Here is an 18,502-nt window from a genome sequence, read left to right on the forward strand (position 1 = left end):
ACATCACCTCATGAGAGCTCTATTTTGAGAACAATCAGAGCGCATCCTCTCTTGTAAGTCAAGTATAATGACTATATTACATTTCCTATAAAGTACCTAGAGTGTATAATTGCAGTGACGAACCACAAAGGCTAACTGCATGGAAACCTAAATTGTTTTACAGGAAAGCAAATTCCTCCAAGAAACCCACTGAGCGGAGCCAAATGACATTTCTCATACAAATTTCCAGGCAATTGCACCAAGGAAATGCTCAGTAATGACCTGATTCAAATCAAGAACTTCAGGTTAGAGCAAAATTTTCTGATTTGAGTTTACTTGACTGTGAAAAAAACATTCTTTGTTGGAAAATTTGAAATTAGTATTAAAAAATACTTATACTTAAGAAACTACTTTTTTTCCACAGAAACTAGTGTTCTAATGAGAAACAATATATTGATGTGACCTTTTTGTGAACGGGAACATTGTTTATAGCATCCAAAATCAATGTTTTATAGGCCTTTGGTGCAGCTGTCCTGAACAAAGGGAAAACCAAAGGTGACAAGAACTCTTCAAATGAAAACTTCATTTCCAAAGTGCCTGATCACAGACTGTGTCCCCTCCCTAAAGCACCAGCTCTCCCCATAACACCATGGACATGAACAAATACAACCCTAACTCAGTCAGACAGACAAGAGAAAAATGTTGAATGTCATTGTGCTGTTAAGAGTGATGATACAACTAAGATGTTGAACAACAGAGGAGTCTGTGATATGAAACATTCTCATCAGTCAGTGCTGTGTGTCACTTTAACTGTTTAATTGTTTGTCCCCTCCGAAATCTGATAATAAAGAGTACTTTATGGGGCCTTGGTGACTGAATGCTCAGCTTAAGAGAGTAAGGCAATCACAGATGAAAAAGAAAAAAGACAGGGAAAAAAATGTTGATTTATGGTGTTTTGTTTTCTGAGCAAGCACGTAGCAAGTGGGTTTGACACTACCCATGCTCTCGCATTGTTTCATCTAAACATTCCTCAGTGCTTTGCGTGGGACACTAAATACATTGGGGCTGGTTAAGGAACAATATGCAAACAGCTGCAAGCATAACATATTGCTGTTCCACTGCACAGTCTAGTCTCTATGGTGTTCCCCATACCTCATGGTCTTGTAGGTCTCGCTCTAAATGAAGAGCTTTTTTCAGAGCAGAAGCCACAAACTTCCTCCGTTTCTGCATGAAATTTTTCTCCTCCGTACACAGATCAAACTCCAAGCGAACATCTAAGCTTTGTGACCTCAAAGAAAGCTCAGAGTTAAATAGGATGGGCATGATCACTTACAATTAATGTCTGGACTCATCCGTACAAGTCACAAACTCTACTGTTAGGCTTAGAAAAGCTGCTATTGTGACACCACAAAAAGCACATCACAGATGGTATAGACGTGGTAGAGAAAAGGTAAAGTCAAAAAGTTGTAAAATCTTATAAAAACAAAACCAGAAATATTGTTTATTGCTACACTGATTTTCAAGAAGTGTCTAACATAAATACTGCAATCCATCTACAGATACTACAAACAGTGGAATATTTAAGATTTGCTGCCTAAACGCCCCCAGATTTTATAAATACAAATACTGTGGATTCTTTACAAGTAAGGGAAGTGAGGTACAATCACGTCTCTTTCTAAACTTGCAGCTCCATGGACTTTGCAGCTGAAAAAGATTATTCCCTCTATCCAAATTGAACTCCTGCATAGTGGCATAACAGGAAATTTTACCCAGCTCAGCTGACAGTGTTCACTTTCTGGATATGGGTAATTAACATGGGATAAATAGGGGTGAATATAATACATTCTCCCTTAGTTACAGAAGAAAAGTAAGAAGGCAAAAAGGCTGGGCAGCATCTTTTTTTTTCCACAACCACAGAACCCAAAGGTGGAATTACTTACCAGTCCTTTGACTTCACATCTAAATTGATTGTTTCATCCTAGGGAAAAAAAAAACACACTGTAATAACTGGAGATGATTTTATTGTCCTTTTCTTTCCATTCAGGCAGCTATGAAGCCCTACACTTTTTCTGGGAGCCATGTAGGAATCACAAAGCCATAACAATCAGAAAATCCATCCAATTTTTAAAACTTCTCCAAGTCCTCTTTATTTTCTTTAAATTCTTTCTTACTAAAAATACAAACAGCATTACAGAATTAAAAAAACAAAACCATCTCTGCCTGTGTGCCCTATCTTGCTGCATGGTTTGCATTGGCTCTGGTGTGAATTAGTCCCCCAGCAGGTCACAGAAATTCCTCTGTCAAACATTTGGCTCTAGGTTTTGGTTCTACTTTGTTCATATGAAAACAGACAGGTCCATAACCCATTATGTTAGGAATGTAAGGGCACCAGCAGTTACATATCTAACCCCCTACTTCACACTGATTTAATTAAGTCATGCCCATTGATCTTTGGTCCATACCTTCACATTTATTCTAAAGAGAGATTTATCAATCACCTTTGCTACTGCTACTTTCTCCTTGAAGGGAAGTGAATCCAGAGGAATAGTGAGGGATGCATGGCAGTCTTTTTTCTTTTCCTCCGAAGTACACTGAAAGAAATTACAATGTAGAAAACTATTCAATGTATACACCACAAAAAAGTACTGTGTCCAACTTACCCTACCAAATGGGGTCACCATTTAGCAGTTTCCAGGTTGGCATCTAATATTTAGGTGTCTTAGGGGGTACAATATTCTTCCAGAGCAAAAGATAATGAAAGATGTGATTTAATTGAAAATAATTGATAGGATTTAATTGAATTCTTTCCTTTTACCTCAGTTAAGTATGGAAAACTGTGAGTTTACTGTGCTTACTGAAGCTAACAATCACATACCAAAGGGAAATGAGGTTTCTTCTGTGCTAGAGCTACGCATAGCTCTGACAGGCTGTACTTGATGTAATGGAAGTCCAGGGGCTTCACAAGTTGCCGGGAAGAGCTCAGTGACAGGGCCTGGCTCTCTTCATAGGATCCCTTCACTGAGAACAAGAAGTCTTTTTCTAAGAAGAAAAGAGATTAAAAACACAGAGAGAAGTTAACTACAATGATCTCAGAAACAGAACATGAAATAGTCATTCAGAAGTTGTCATTTTTACATATAAAACATTCAACAATGCTTAAAAGCTGCAAGACTATTTATTGAACTAGGGAACATCACAAGAAGAAGAAGTTAACAATAAAAAAGAAAAAGAAAATTAAAAAAATCCCAAAGAGCTCATAAAACAACAGTAGCTGTTTGAAAAACTCAGACATACTGGGAATTTGGGGAAAATATAGATTATTAATAGAGGAATATATGCTTAGTTCTACTCTACAGTACTAGTAAGATTTTTTTCATCACTCTAGTAATTCATTTGAATGGCAAAATCCAGGTTTTATATTTAGCATAGATACACTACAATTGTTGAATCTATGATCCTGTAAATACTCATAAACATACAGTTCCTTTGCTCTAATTGTAAGAACCAAATAGGAAAATTGCTAAATAAGAAAACTATAAAAAAATTAGAGATCTACAATTTACCATAAAATAAGATTTTTTAGTTTCTAAGTTTAAAGTCTAACCTGAAGGATCTTTCTTCATCTGTCTATTGTCCACTAGGACTTCCAAGCAGGAAACTTCACGAGACTGTGGCATGGATGAATGAGAGAATTAAGTGTACAAAACATTCCACATCTGAGTTATTTCACTGCTATCTGTCTCTGGTCACCTGTCTACCCTGAGTTTATTAGGCTGATAAGAGAAATACCTTGGCACTCTGAAGGTATGCCAGGTTTCAGCTGAAAGAAAAATGGCTGTGGCGGCCCATCCATGGTGATGGGCCTGGAAAGGGAGAGGAAATAACAGGGGGAGGAATGTGGGTGTGCTGAGGCTTCCCAAAGCTGGACTGATGGGTCAACCAAGCCACAGGTCTATCCCTGCAGCCTGCTTTGGCAAAGTTGGACAGCCAAGTGCTACCTCCTGTAAGTAGTGAGTTAGGGCAGTGGAGAAAGCAACTTCCATATTATCCCATGGAGGTGTGGAAAACTGGATGTCCATGAGTGCTGTCCAAGGGAAATCCCAACAGGGAATGACACAGAGGCATTAAGTCAGTGAAAGAGCACTTCAGGCTTCATCAAAAGGCTTGTTATCAGCTGTTGGTGGTGGACAGTTCTCTGGGTATCTCCAGTGATTGTGTTCTCTCTTTCCTAATGCATCTTCCCACTGGGAGCAACACAAGAGGATGGCTGGAGTGCCTGACCCTCCTTTCCCTCCCATTCAGCCGTGCTTGTAGTGAGGTGTTGGGGCACCTGCCAGATTCACCATTCCCATCATTAGCATTAAAACAAACATACAAGAGAAATAGTTTAAAATTACCACTAATACACCATTAGTGATAAGCTTTTCAGGAGGAACTGGACTGAAAGAGAGGAAAAAAATACACAGTCAGAACTAATATTATATAAATACATTCTTAAACAAACATCAAGGAATAATACTCTGCTCTCGTGAGACCTCACCTGGGGTATTGTGTACAGTTCTGGTGTCCTCAACATAAAAAGGACATGGAACTGTTGGAACAAGTCCAGAGGAGGGCCATGAGGATGATCAGGGGACTGGAGCACCTCCCTTAGGAATACAGGCTGAGAAAGTTGGGGCTGTTCAGTCTGGAGAAGAGAAGGCTGCGTGGAGACCTCATAGCAGCCTTCCAGGATCTGAAGGGGGCCTATAGGGATGCTGCGGAGGGACTCTTCATTAGGGACTGTAGGGACTGTAGATAGGACAAGGGGTAACGGGTTCAAACTTAAACAGGGGAAGTTTAGATTGGATATAAGGAGGAAATTCTTTACTGTAAAGGCGATGAGGCACTGGAATGGGTTGCCCAAGGAATTTGTGAATGCTCCATCCCTGGTGGTGTTCAAGGCCTAGTTGGAGAGAGCCTTGGGTGACATGGTTTAGTGTGAGGTGTCCCTGCCCATGGCAGGGGGCTTCGAATTAGATGATCTTTAGGTCCTTTCCAACCCTAACTATTCTATGATTCTATGATTATATAGTAGAATCATAGAATACTTTCCTTAAAGGTTGCCTTGTCCAGCATCATCTCAAATATGTCACTGATTTTTAATTTTGACAGACATCTGAAAGTTTCTTCCTTTTTTTTTTTAATGATAATAGTAAATAATTGTAGTAATAAGCACAGGGGCTGCAGTTCTTACTATCCTTCTCCCTCTTCCAGGAAATAATGGGATGAATTTGTGACCAGAACAATTTTTGGTAGGTAAGAAACATGAAGTTTTAGCCAATATGCAACTAATTTGATCAACACCAGCTGTTGCTGTCGTGCTGAGCATCTTGAACTGTATTATACTAAATGCTAGCATATGCTTGACTGCTTGCTTTTGCAAAGGACAGTTCTTTGTTCTCATATGGGTTTCACTTACATGCTCTCCGACGCAAATTCAACCTCCAGCGTCTCTTGTGTCTGTAAAAGGTCATTTCATTATGAACATTCAGAATTCATTTTCTTTCTCACTAGCTATGGTTGTCAATGATTATTCTGGCTTCTGAAACAGCTCTTAAAATCAAATTTTATTCCTGCTCTAGGTTATGCGCAGGTGAATGAAAGCAATCCAGTTAGAGTGATTTGGAAACTATTCTCCCTCCTTCATTAACCATCAGTTCCCAGACTGACTGCACTTGTCCATACAGTGGTAAGGCAGAGTAAAATGGCCACACAGGCAATCCTCTGCCTGCAATAACTGTTGGCTTAAAACTGTCTAAAGCCTTGCTTTTTCTGGGTAATATTATCAGAAGACTGATACTGTTGAATAGCAGAGGGCATTCTCATTCTTCCGATCGAAAGAACTCCTATAACACAGACAATACATTGACCAGTCACCAGACAAGTTATGATAGACAGCTGCTTGCCAATATCACCGTAGAGCTGAATACCAGTACATACCCTACACGAAAAGTCAGTGAATCAGCAAATCTATAAAAGTGTAAATCCCATGCTTAAATCATCATGTATGGGTTCAGATGCACTAAAGTAATGAGACAGTTATGGTAATTGACAATGCATTTTAGCACTTCTACATTCATCTTTGCACTATATTCAGGTATACACAAAGGACTTACAGGGCAGGGTATCTGGTTTTAAGTGAATACTCCAACATCTGTACCAGAGTATGCCCAAACTCACAAATGCTGGTCACAGGAATGGAAATTCTAACAGAGAAACTTTGTGCAATGGTGATGAAGTCTTTCATCTCCAACAAAACCTATTTGAGCAACACAGCCAAGAACAAGAAAAATGAGAAAACTCTGCTAAGAGGTTTGAGGAGGTAGTAAAAACTTTCAGTATTATGTCTGAGGTAGGGAAGTAAACCTTGTCCACCTTGCTGAATAAGGCTTGGAGGGCAATTTACAAGATACATGAAGTGCTGACCACGTAAACCCTCCCACCTACAATCACTTTACAGTAAGTTATTTAGGAGATAATACCAAAATTTCCTTCCTGTGGCCAAGGCAGTTTTATTCCTTACCTTTGGATTTAGCTGAAAAGTCAAGTGAACAGTTTCTCCAAGCTGGATTTTAGCAACATCAAAGAGGACAGTGAAGAGAAGGTCATCTTTAGTGATTGCATTTTCATCATAGATTTTCAGCTCAAGAATATTCTGTGAACAGAACTACAGGATTAGGAAAATCTCTATTTTGAGACTTTATGGAGGCACAAGATGATATTCTCAGGATGTTAAGACAGAGAAAGGATGGGGAGAAATGAGAGAGCATGCACAACCTTTCATCCACCCAGAACTGAAGATATATATTCTCCACCTAACCTAGTTGGATTTGTTGTAGACGTTCCCCTAATTTAAATGACAAAGGCTAGCAGAATTGTTGAACACATAGCTCCCATATTGAAAACCACATTTGACCTCTAATTTGATTTGAGGTCACCACTTTCCCCTGAATTGTAGGAAACCATCTGGTGGCCAGGATTTTACTGCTATTGGTGATAAGTAAATAAATAAATAAATAGCTACATAAATCCTTGGATTTAAGCAGGGATTAAAATACATTAAGAAAGCACCATATAACTGCTGCATGTTGCATAATTATATCCTGTAAATTATTATTAAACAGATCACATCCAGATAGTTACCACAGAATCTACAGAAAATGCTACAATTTTGTTAAATTGGTGACAAGACGCACAGAAAGCAGCAGAACAAAAGCCTGTTTTCATGGGATTATAGGCTACACCTCTCAGTCTCCTCTTCCTTCCTCCCATTGCACCAATCTCCTCTCCCTCCTGTGTCACCTGCCTGTTTGGATGGACAGCAGTGGTAAAGTCCCCTGCTGTGCCTGGTTGGTAGCTGCATATGGGCTGGCTCAGAGACACCTTCCAGAGCACTGAGCAAATTACCATAAATGCCTGTTTTCTCAGTGGGGAAATAATTCAGGCCTCTCCATATATTCAGCAGCTCATTTTCATGTGAACCGCAGGAATCTCTTATCTCAGAGACTCTTACTTATCCATCAGATTTAACTGAGAGGAACTGATTTAACTGAAATGTACGGAAAGGAAGATGATCCAGAATCCAAACACTCAATGCTGACATCTATCATTTCTGTAAGAAACTAGCAAGTGAGAGATGGCAAGCTGTAGTGAATCTGGGTTTGCAGTTTGCTATGAGAAGGCAGAAAGGTTGCTGCCCTTCATGGACGTATATGTAAATACATCACACTATGCTTCAGACAGCAAAACAATTCTGCTTGTGTCTGACAGGACAGCACTGGGCTCCGGCCCATCATGCTTGCTAAGGGAAACAAAGAGACTAAAGGCAGAGAGAAGCAGCCACAGCAACTTGGTTTACAGGCCAACTCTAAATAGCCTGTAAAGATTATGGAAGGTGATGGAGGTGGTATGCTTAAAAGGAGCAGTCTGAAGTCTGTAGAAGGCAGGCGTACATTGAAGAGAAGATAGGTTTTCCCAGCTGTGGTTCTGCAACAGACTGTCCATTTCTGGCTGGAAAACCTGACTTATTTTCTTACTGACCAACTGATTTGAAGTCCCTTGGTTACTCCCAGCTAGCCAGAAGGGGCACACACAGCATGCTGGCTGGCTAAGGGAGACCTCAGCTGCACCGCTGGGATGCTGTGCGGGAAGCAGCTGGAGTTATCTGTGCAGCTCACTGTTTCTATCCACTCCTGAGGGGGGATATGAGGGCAGCATCACTGGGAGAGCAGTGAGCAGAGCCAGCTCTCAGTGTGGCTGCATGCTACCAGCTCCAGGTAGGGTGGCCCTCCTGGAGCCAGGGGAGCGCTGCCCACAGCGCCAGCCGGGAAGCGCTTCTTCACCATCTGCGCTTTGTCAGGCATTCATCTAAACCGATGATTTTCGGTAAACACTCCTGCTCCTCATGGGAACCAGCCTGACATACCCAAACAAGTTTTTCTCTCCCACAGTGACAGTGTACTATATGAATTTACTGAACTCTGGCTCCTAGGATTTAGGAAAATCAATACCTCAATGATGCACCAGACAGGCAAGGACAAAATAACCAGCACACTGGCTCTGGTCAGTGGGTAATGAACAGAGCTATTGAAGCATTTGGAAAGAAACCTGTGAGAGCTTTAACTTAAGTCTGTTGAGTCCAGACAGGAGCAAGGCAACACTGACAGACACGCCAGAGAGCTTTGGTTGTCCTAGATCCCCAGGACACATTTTGTGCAGCCCACAGCAACAGCTGCCATGCTGCTGTCACTACACACCGAAAATTATAGGGTCTAATGCCACATGTCTTGTCTCCTGCTGCAAAGTTACTGCAAAGTAAATGCAAGGTCCTCCCAAATACTACTCTGTGAGGGACTAGTTCCAGCGGCTTCCTGTAGCCAAGATATTTTTTCCAGATGTTAACATGTGTTATTGCAGTTTTGAAAGACCTGTCAGCCACAAACCATTGCAAGGAAGGGGTGTTCTGGCGCAACAGCTCTTGAGCAGTGGGTGTTTGTTCCCATGCTGCAACACTTGTCCCTTGCCTTTCACCTCCATGACAAACCTGCAGGGCTCAGTGGAATTGTGTCTCACTGCTATTTTGAAAGACATCAGAATTTTTTAGATTGCGGGGGAAGCATTGGATGTAGGCTGTAGATGGGCAGGTGTGTTAAAGCTGAAAGCTGTACTAAACAGGACCAGTACCACCTAACTCTGTGGAAGGAAGCCTGAGAACTTGTATCATGGGCAACTCCTGCAGACAAAGGCAAGAGTGATCGTCCGTTGGAGACCCTGTGGTGTAGCGACGCTTTGAGCTGTTCTGAATACCCTTTTGGAGGACTTTATTGACACTCAAGAGAGCCAGGGGACTGGCCTACTGATTTGACACTTGGCAGAAAAGTTCTTGTCCTGCTCTGCCACCAGTGCTAGGAAATGAAGGGTGCAAGCTGTAAAGCAGTATTTGATTCCCCAGGTGTGAAGTAAGCTGGGCTTTACTTGGCCTATCACTGATCTTTGTGGATTCCTAGACTCTGATGCTGATGTTGCCTTTTGGAGGAAGTGGACAGTGGGACTAGCAAATCTTCTGAAGCTCTACATTCATCATCACGGTAAAAACTCAGCTGGTCTTTTGCAAACTTTATTTTCTGATAGTTGTATCACAAGGTTGTTGTTCTAAAGGAAGAGTTAAAAAGAACACCACTGTGATGCTTCCACTACTAAGCCCATGAATGTCTTTTATGCTGTTCAATTTACTCCGAAATTCTCACCTTTACTGTTGAAAAGCAGGAACTTCAAAAAGAAAAAAGGAAAAAGTGAAAAGTGACAGGAGGTTACATGAACAGTTGTTAAATATCTTGTTTTCCTTTTCTATAGTAGAAAATAATTTTGCTGCTGCATGCTACTGCACATCCTCTTACCCATGTCCTTGTAGTCCCTCACACATACTTATTTTTAGGGTGCTATATGTATCAATCACACAATGAGATCTCTGACCCAAAAGAAAAACAAAGGCACCGTGCATCTTACTTTTACTTGGCTCTGGATCCTGAAGCAAAATGTTTCATTCCACACTGGATCTTTGCAGTTCTTGACAGTTTTGGTCCGGACGGTCTCAGGGGAAGCAGTGGGCAAGGACAGGCTTACGTAGCAATCAGTTTGACTAACTGCATTTGGAAAGGCACGTTGTAACTTACAAATTTCTATAAATATCTTAGAGCATAGCCTTATAACACTATATAGACAGCAAGCTGCAAGAAGGAGGTATTGTTTCTATTGCTTTTCTGACAGGTCCTTATTCAAAAACATTCACTGCTATTTGTTATGGGAACTTTGGTCATTAGTGAAGATTCAAAGAAGCTACTGAAATAAAGACAACTGGTAAGAAAAAAATATGCAGAACTAGTTCTACTGAACAAAATCCAGCATTGGGATGTCCCCTGTTTGTTGCAAATCAACAGATTTCTGTGACAGAGAAGAAAAAGGTTTACATTTTAAGAGAAGCTTTTTAAAGGATAAAATACTTATTTAACTAATTGAGCATTTAGACAGGGGTTTAACATTGTCCTGCTCTCTTGAGAGGGGAACAGAAGAGCTAAAGAAGGTCTGGATATAAAGAATTTTCCTCCTCTGGTCTGCTGCACTCATGTATCTGTAGTCCATTCCATGCAATAAGTCAATTGTCCCACCCAACACGTGATCACATCCCTTCACCATCAACAGATATGCAAAAGTAGCAATGCACTTTTATCTTACTGATTTAAACTCCGAACACCGATACTGAAGAAACTTCTAACTTCTGAGAAAGGTGTGCATGTACCACAGGGCTGCACAATTAGCTACAAGTATGCCATTAAGTCTTCATAATACATGGGGCTGCTTTGGGGTGGGCTCCAAGAGCAGTCCCCCACCTCAAGCTGGGGCAAACAGCCCCTCAGCCAGGAAGGCACAGCCTTGCTCGACCCTGCCTCACTGTTGGGGATTGTCAGAGGTCTTGGGTGAGAGGCAGGCTTGGTACATCTATGACTGTGCAATTAACTTTCCTTTTGTGTGTATAACCTCATGTATGTAGAGTATTTGGTGTTTAGCATTCTCTCCAGTACTGCTAAGATGGAAATGGGTTTTTAGCACGGAGCACTGCTGGGCAATTTCTCCTAAGTGCATAAAGGAGTTGATGTCTTGTGAACCTGTGATAACAAACTGAGACCCTGAACAGTGAAGAGTGATGCGACTCTCTCTACACTGTCATTCACCCCTTCCAACCCTCCCATTTGGAGCAAATCTGCTGTCCTTTGGCTCTGTACACTGTTTACACTCATTTTTAGCAGGCATTTCTGTTGTCTGCTGGGCAACTACAACTGTCTCTAATGTCTCCAGTTCTAAGAACTTGCTTTCCAATCACAGTAACAGGTTAGATTCGTGTATAATAGCAGGCAGTTTGGTACTGTGTGAAACATGCTGAGAAGCCTTATGAACAAGTGGGTATCCTGATGGAAAATCTATCATGACATGTTGGCTCCACTCCCAGCTCTGCTCCAGGCTAAGTCACTTTGGGCAATTGCTTCCATTAAAATATAGCCTGCTTATCTGTCTGCATTTCCTCATCAATAAAACAGCGATAACTGTCCTTTACTCTTTTGCATTCTGCTTTGACATCCCATGACTAAAAGCGCTATGCAAAAAATAACTAGTTATTAGTATTTCCACATGACCCACAAGAAGAGTGTGCCTTACTAGTAATTATATTGTTTTTTCTCTACCAGTCTCTTGCTTGGCATTCCACACTTTCTTTAAACTTGTGGTATAACCCATGTGGTAATGAATAGGAGTTGCTTAAAGCAATCTGTGAAATCAGGTTATTATGTATGATCTGTCAGTCTTCTGATACCATCTGAACATGAAACATCTTACAGTTTTTCAGCACGCATCTGATATTTTCCCCCTTATTGTCCATAGGAGGGAAGAAATTAACACTGCAAATGCAGATGTCTATAGTTCTTATAAGTAACAGTAGGATACTTTTAGACTTAGTATTACAATTTTAAAATGCAGAATATGTGCAATGTACCTTTAGATAACAATTTATTATAAAAGAAGGTGGTAAAATAATCTATTTACCTCTCTCTTCCATTGGTTTTTAACATTTGCAAAAAATTAATATCAACTTTGCGTAGTTACTTCCCCAGATGGTGTCAGAGAAACACATAAAAGTAAGCATATCTGTTTCTTCAGCAGCTGTGTCAGTCAATTGCGGACTACTGATATGTGTGTTTTGGAGAATCTGTTAATTTATCGTCTGTTTTGTTGTACATACTAGCTTTGAATACTGATTTAAAAGACTGGCATTTGATATTTTCAGAGTATCAAAGAAACCCTAAACTTGTGACTTATAATCTTGTATCTAGATAAAGACATGGTGGGATCTCTGTTGAGTCTTTTACCCTCTCTGAACACAACAGAACTACAGCTGACTTCAGAAGTTAGTCTACTCTTTAGCAAAGCTGTTCACCCTTATAAGAGCAAAAACAAAGTCCCACAACCTGATAATCCACGTGTAACACCAGCTCAGTTAGCAGGTAGTGAAGCTTCAGTTTCAACATAGCCCAACACAAGAATGCAGATAGGCAAAGATATTCGAATCTAAAACCAGACAATTACAGCCAAGTCACTGCATGAAGAATAACAAATTATGTCCCAGAACCATAATGTTGCAGAACTTATCTGATAACACAGATTTAGATAAACTTTGGACTAGATCCCAAATACAGAATGTTAAACATGGTACAGATGTTGAGATTTAGGGCTGAGATTGCTTTGCATAAACTCCCAGCACTGGGCAGGAACAAACACATGCTCAGTGTTCTGTGTTGCAGTTATCTTTCTCTTTTTTCCTTCCTTCACAATAAAAGGCTTTAATTGTTACCAGCTACTAAAATCAAATATGTCCAGATTGAAGAGGATTGACTAAGGCTGACACATGAGAAAGAGCTGAAAGAATTGAGTTTGCTAATTCAACAACTACAAAGATTATCAAATAACATAATAGTCATCTGTAATGTCCAAATGATTGATACAAAGAGGACAAAGATCTGTGTCTGTCCGTGGCTAGAGGGAAATAAATATAAACATTAGGAAAACTGCCCCAGCTCAAAGAGAGTTAGTTCTAGCAAGAGATTCTATAACTTTTCTAGGTAACTCATTTCAGATGGTATTGATCCCCAGATACATATCAAAGAGTGACTGACAAGGTAAACTTGATCCTGCTTCAGAAAAGGACCAGCCCAGATGAACCTACATGGTGTCATATGGAATTGCTGTCATGCGATGCTCATGTTTATGCTGGAAGGCAATAAACAAGATAAACATGTCATGTCAATTATATTGCAGGGAAACCAATTAATCGATCATCTGCATATTGTACATCAGCCCAAGACACCAATTCCGAGATACCTGGGCACTGTCTCCAAACCTCCTTCTTGGACACATAAAGTAAGAATGTATGTTCATTGAACATTTTGCTACCTTTCCTTCCCAAACACATACAGTGTCCAAGTAATAAGGCAACAATCCATACCTAGAGCCTCTGTGTACTATCCAATATAACTGTCAAAAGAAACAGTACATAAAGCAACACAATGTAATGCAGGGAAGCCCACAACAGCTATGCTACAACTTCTCCCATCCACCCCAACTCCTCCGTAAGGCAACAGGGGCAACAAGGGTAAATTATATCACCTAAGTGGCAGTTTGGGTATATGTAGATGTTCTTGCAAGATTTGTACATGCTAACAGAGGTGCAGGTGTCATTGGATCACCCTTACAGATGCGTTCTTTTGGCAAAGTGGAACTAGAAATCAGGTTATTTCCATAGAAATATCCCTATGAATTAAATTTTGGACCTACGGGGCATAACACATGGGTGAAGATTACAGTTTGATTATTTGGTTTATTTGTTAAGGTCATTACTCATTCAGCCTGGATTAAAAGCTTACATCGCAGCAATGGTTCATCCTGACATAAATACTATGATTTGGATGCTTTGCCAACATTTGGCAGCGAAGCCTTTACATTTTATATGTCTTTTCTACTGTAAGTTTCCTTCCCATCAGAGTAAGTCACATATAAACACAGCCTCCAGACTGCCTTTTGTCACAAGACTACAACTAATCCTATTTTCACAGTGAAATTAAATAAGCTCATATTCTGGCTGGAGTCCTTCAGGACTCCCAACTAATATAACAATTCACAGCATCTTTCTTGCAACTAAGAATGAAGGAAAGCATTAAGAATAGGTACATCTAACTGTCAAGGAACATTTATATGCAAGACCCCTTTTGTCTATTTTTTGTTCTTGAACAGAAAGGGCACTCTAAAGAGGGTAGTCCAGATTGGAGCTGAACAAGTAGGAAAGGTGAATACCTTTGCCAGGCAGACATTCAGAAAGATTGCCAATTTAATGGCAGAACACAATGCAAGCAGCAGCACCAACATTTTTGAATGAATCTTAGTTAACCTTCGCTGGCTGCTACTGCAGCACTACTTTATCAGCTCCTGCTGAGGACACAGTCATACCAAGTGCCCAAGAGAGAAGCCATAGTCTCACATGGACACTCTCATGTGTCTTCTCAGCAATGTGGAATATTGCAGCCATGTTAATTTAGCTTCTCTACTTTACACTGGCCTCCCATGTAATAGCAAATCACATCTGAGTTCTTGGTCCTTATCTACAAGGTAATAAATGTCTCTGGTTCAGCAAAAAGGTTGCCTGAAGCTCCTCTCCGGAGACGACCACTGATAAAGGTCCTCAAGCTCTGTGAATCTCGCCAGTGGGCATGGCTGTCCCTGGCACTGCTCTGTCTTCTGAATAAACCTCTGTTGGGACTAAGACATACCACAGGCCACATTGTTCTTTTAGCATGCAGCTCACCTCAGCAGTACTCATCTAGATGCTTGTGAGAGAACACTAAGAGAGCACAAATGCATAAAACAAAACAGGTCTATCCTCAGAGAGTACAGGAAAGAATGAATCACTGCTTACAATATCAGTCCCATTGCTTAATGCATAACTGGATGAGTTGCAGATACTGCTGGCTTGATGAAACCGGAACAACCAGGACAGAACTAGAACAGATACTGCAGGTTCTTTAACAGTGTATAAGAAAAATCTATTGGGAAATAATCAACAAAAATGTGTTTAAAATTATGTTTTTCCATGATAAAATACTGAAGATGACAAGTTATGTCTTTTTTGCCCAATCAAAGTAATACCTCAAAAATAAACAATGAAGAAATTCTTGCAATAAGTAAATGTCTGTTATCAATCTTCATATTATTTAAGAATTCCTTTTTATGTCCAAATAAAAACTAATAGTACTGTAAACACAGATCTGCTGACATTCAATTTGTGGTTACTGTTCAGGGTCAAGCAAATTATACTTTGGTCCAAAACTCAAGACATCATTGTGCAACTGTAAGGAGGATATAGAGTAAAGTATGGTTCTTATCAAGGATGATCAAAACCACCAAGGCACAATAACTTTTAAGAAGATGTGGGAGGCTGTAAGCATGGGAAAAGGCAATGCTCAGGCTACTTTCCTAAGTGGTGAGAAGCTGTTACACAGATCAGCCCAAGCAAATTTGTAAATACAGAAATCCTATTCAGAAATCAAAGCACATACTTATCGGTTGACAACAGCGGAAGTTGCTTCTGTACATTTGGAATCATCCTAGACTTGTGATATCTGTGTAATATATTAACACAGCAGAAACATCCATCCAGGTTTTCTGGAACTTTCAAAGTGCAAACTAGAAAATCACATCCTGAGCAGTCTGCCACTGCCTTTAACTGCAAGAAGAGGAAGAGTGAAGCATCATGATACATTGCATGGATCTGCATCCTCTCAAAGCACTGTGTTGCTCTACATTGCTGCCATTGTCACCTAGTCATTCCGGCCTCTCTTCTCCACCCAAGCTTCTCCCTTGCTCATTTCCATTGTCTCCACCCTTTTCAAACCTGTTTTAAAACAGGTTTTGGCATTTTTTAAAAAATACAAAACATTTCAGAAGCTTTTTCAACTAGAAGCTTCCACTAAACAAGAGGATAATGAAGTCTAAAAGGAACATGTATTACCATCACAAAAGTCTTTAAAGATCAGCCCTGTTCCATGAAAGACAACAGCTGCAATACCACCTGTGCTGGTACAGTATTAGAACATGGTAGTTGCTCTCACCTTTGCCTTTGAGGCAGAGATGAGCCTAACATTTACCTAAGGTTCTTTACTCCTTTTACCAGTCCTTTACATGTTAATCAGTTCATCCTCCTAATGCTCCTGTGAGACTCCTAATGCTCTTGCTGAAGTCCTTGCTTTAGAGATGAGGAACTAAGGTTTTCAGGAAACTCATCTTCTCCAAGGTTACACCAAGAATCTGAAGGAAGTCATGGGGGGAAATTGCACATAATACTTTTAACTACCAGAACAGCTTTCTGTCCTGCATGCACAGAAGCCAGCATGGCTGCAAAAAATGCATATGTACCTACATAAAATCCACTGATTCCTAGCAGTAGAAATGTAGTTATTTCCATAGCTGTAGGGAAGTGCCCTGACCAAGAACACCCAAAAAAATAACATATTGATGAACTCCTTGATTATACATAACATTGTCCTTTTCAGTGGCAGCTTATTATGCTATCAAGGCACAGAGGAGGTTTTTTGTCTCCACGCTTCTTGCCGTGTGTACAATCAATACAACTGCATACAATACAATACAATACACAGTATGGTCTATACACTACATTCCCTCATGATCATCAAAGATTTGAGAAAGAGAAAAAAATAAAAAAAATATCTTAGACTACCAAACACACGATAGGTAACCTGGGGGAAACTAGATTTTTGCATGTGTTTAGATGGTAGCAATCAACTGAGGAAGTGTGGGAGCAGACTAGGGTAACGTGTAGATGAAGCCAAAAAGAAGATTGAATAGAAAGGAACAGAGGTTAAGAGCTGCAGCTGTGAACTTGATTCACATAATATTCACTGAGATTATCCATTTATTTATTACTCCTATTATTAACTGTGGTTATGACTTTGTTATTATAAACATCAATCAGAACCGGGGCTCCATTTTGACAGGTATCTTGGTAGTTATGCAATTAGATCTTGATCAAAACAGCTTACAATTACAGTAAGAAAAGCTCTGCTTCAGGATATGACATCACAGGGAGGAGCTTCTAGTGATTAACTGTTGCTTTTATAGCTGTTTGTTTCAGTTTCTTAACCAGTTAGGAAATCCTTGTTTACAGGCCACATTGCAACTTGGCAACTATTCATGTATCTACTTCTCTGTCCTTGTGCAGATTCCTATTGTCAAGCATTTACCCTGGGCTGCTTTTAGGGTTTCTCTCCATTAGTGTAAAGGCAGCCTGTTCAAGCATCCAGTGGCATCAGAAGCTTAGCTGAGACAGCCTGAGAAGACATGAAAGCTCTTATTGAGAGGACCATGTCCCAGGATTTCGCTCAGCCATGGAAAAAGTCAGCAACCACACTTGTTTTGACAGGGAAGAGCTTTCACCCTTAAAGCAAACAGACTGCTGCTGCCCCCTCACAGTTGTGATACAGTCAGAGATAAAGGTAAGAGGTATACACAGCATGTTGTGTGCACATCTTCAGTCATTTCTTTCTGCAGACAATAGTTTCCTTTGGAGAACATGGCAATGAAAGGGATTTTGTTATTAGAATGGTGTTACACAGGATTTAGGTGACATAAGGAAAAACATTAGTAATACTGCCTTCCAGCTTTTAAAATCAATGGGCAGTGTAGTATTGGGAGTTTTCTATGAAATTTCATAACAACAAAGCTCAGATTTAACAAGACCAAGATTTAATACTGTAGTTAAAGACAGGCCTAAGGCTTGATGATAATACTGATTGAGATCACCCTGTCGTATTAAAGGAAAAAAGAAAGAAAGTAGCTGTAGGCCATTACAGGAAAAGCTTTCTGGAGCCTTGGATCTTGCTAATAAAAAGTAGGGCAGCCCAGTACTTTTAAAGACATTTTTTGTCTCCTGAAAGGAATATTTCTGTGAAATAAATGTCTGTAGAAGATGTTACTTTATATTTCATATGTAGTCCATGAAACAAACAAGTTTCTCTTTCTGTAGAAGATCTTATTTCCCACCCAGAAGGTCAGGGAACCTTGTCACCTAGTAAAGGGCAGTGTTAACCCAGATCCACCAGCTGCACAAGGCAGCTTGTGCCCTGCTGACTGCAGTGGCAGCCTCTGGGAACAGTGAGCGCCGGGTGTGCTCGGATAGGTAAATGGACAGCAAGGAAGGCCTGGGCAGTGATGCTGAAAACAAGATCTGTGCTGAGGAATTTACACAATGTAGATCTGGTTCTTGTTATCGTCAGCACATGAGATGAAATGCACTGGTACCTGGCCAGCAGAGAAGTGTCTCCAGAAAGAAACTCTCCCATGTTTAAATGATAGAAATGCAGATCCCTGC

General features: G+C 40.3%; 1 protein-coding gene across 1 annotated transcript in view; it reads right to left on the reverse strand.

The window, feature by feature from the left end:
• The window catches only part of LOC133273801 (cytosolic phospholipase A2 epsilon-like), a 32,692-nt gene that overhangs the window by 9,178 nt on the left and 5,012 nt on the right, over positions 1 to 18,502 (reverse strand). Inside the window, exons 3-11 of the mRNA XM_061462359.1 lie at positions 10,027 to 10,163; positions 6,545 to 6,676; positions 5,441 to 5,481; positions 4,377 to 4,419; positions 3,584 to 3,647; positions 2,855 to 3,018; positions 2,478 to 2,570; positions 1,920 to 1,957; positions 1,132 to 1,267 (exon numbers count right to left, since the gene is read on the reverse strand). Coding sequence (XP_061318343.1) covers positions 1,132 to 1,267; positions 1,920 to 1,957; positions 2,478 to 2,570; positions 2,855 to 3,018; positions 3,584 to 3,647; positions 4,377 to 4,419; positions 5,441 to 5,481; positions 6,545 to 6,676; positions 10,027 to 10,163 — 848 coding nt within the window. The remainder of the gene's footprint in view (positions 1 to 1,131; positions 1,268 to 1,919; positions 1,958 to 2,477; positions 2,571 to 2,854; positions 3,019 to 3,583; positions 3,648 to 4,376; positions 4,420 to 5,440; positions 5,482 to 6,544; positions 6,677 to 10,026; positions 10,164 to 18,502) is intronic.

This window comes from Pezoporus flaviventris, unplaced genomic scaffold (genome assembly GCF_033815535.1).
Source record: "Pezoporus flaviventris isolate CSIRO_AGI_PZ_B2104156 unplaced genomic scaffold, CSIRO_AGI_Pfla_v1 ptg000035l, whole genome shotgun sequence".
Taxonomy (NCBI): domain Eukaryota; kingdom Metazoa; phylum Chordata; class Aves; order Psittaciformes; family Psittacidae; genus Pezoporus; species Pezoporus flaviventris.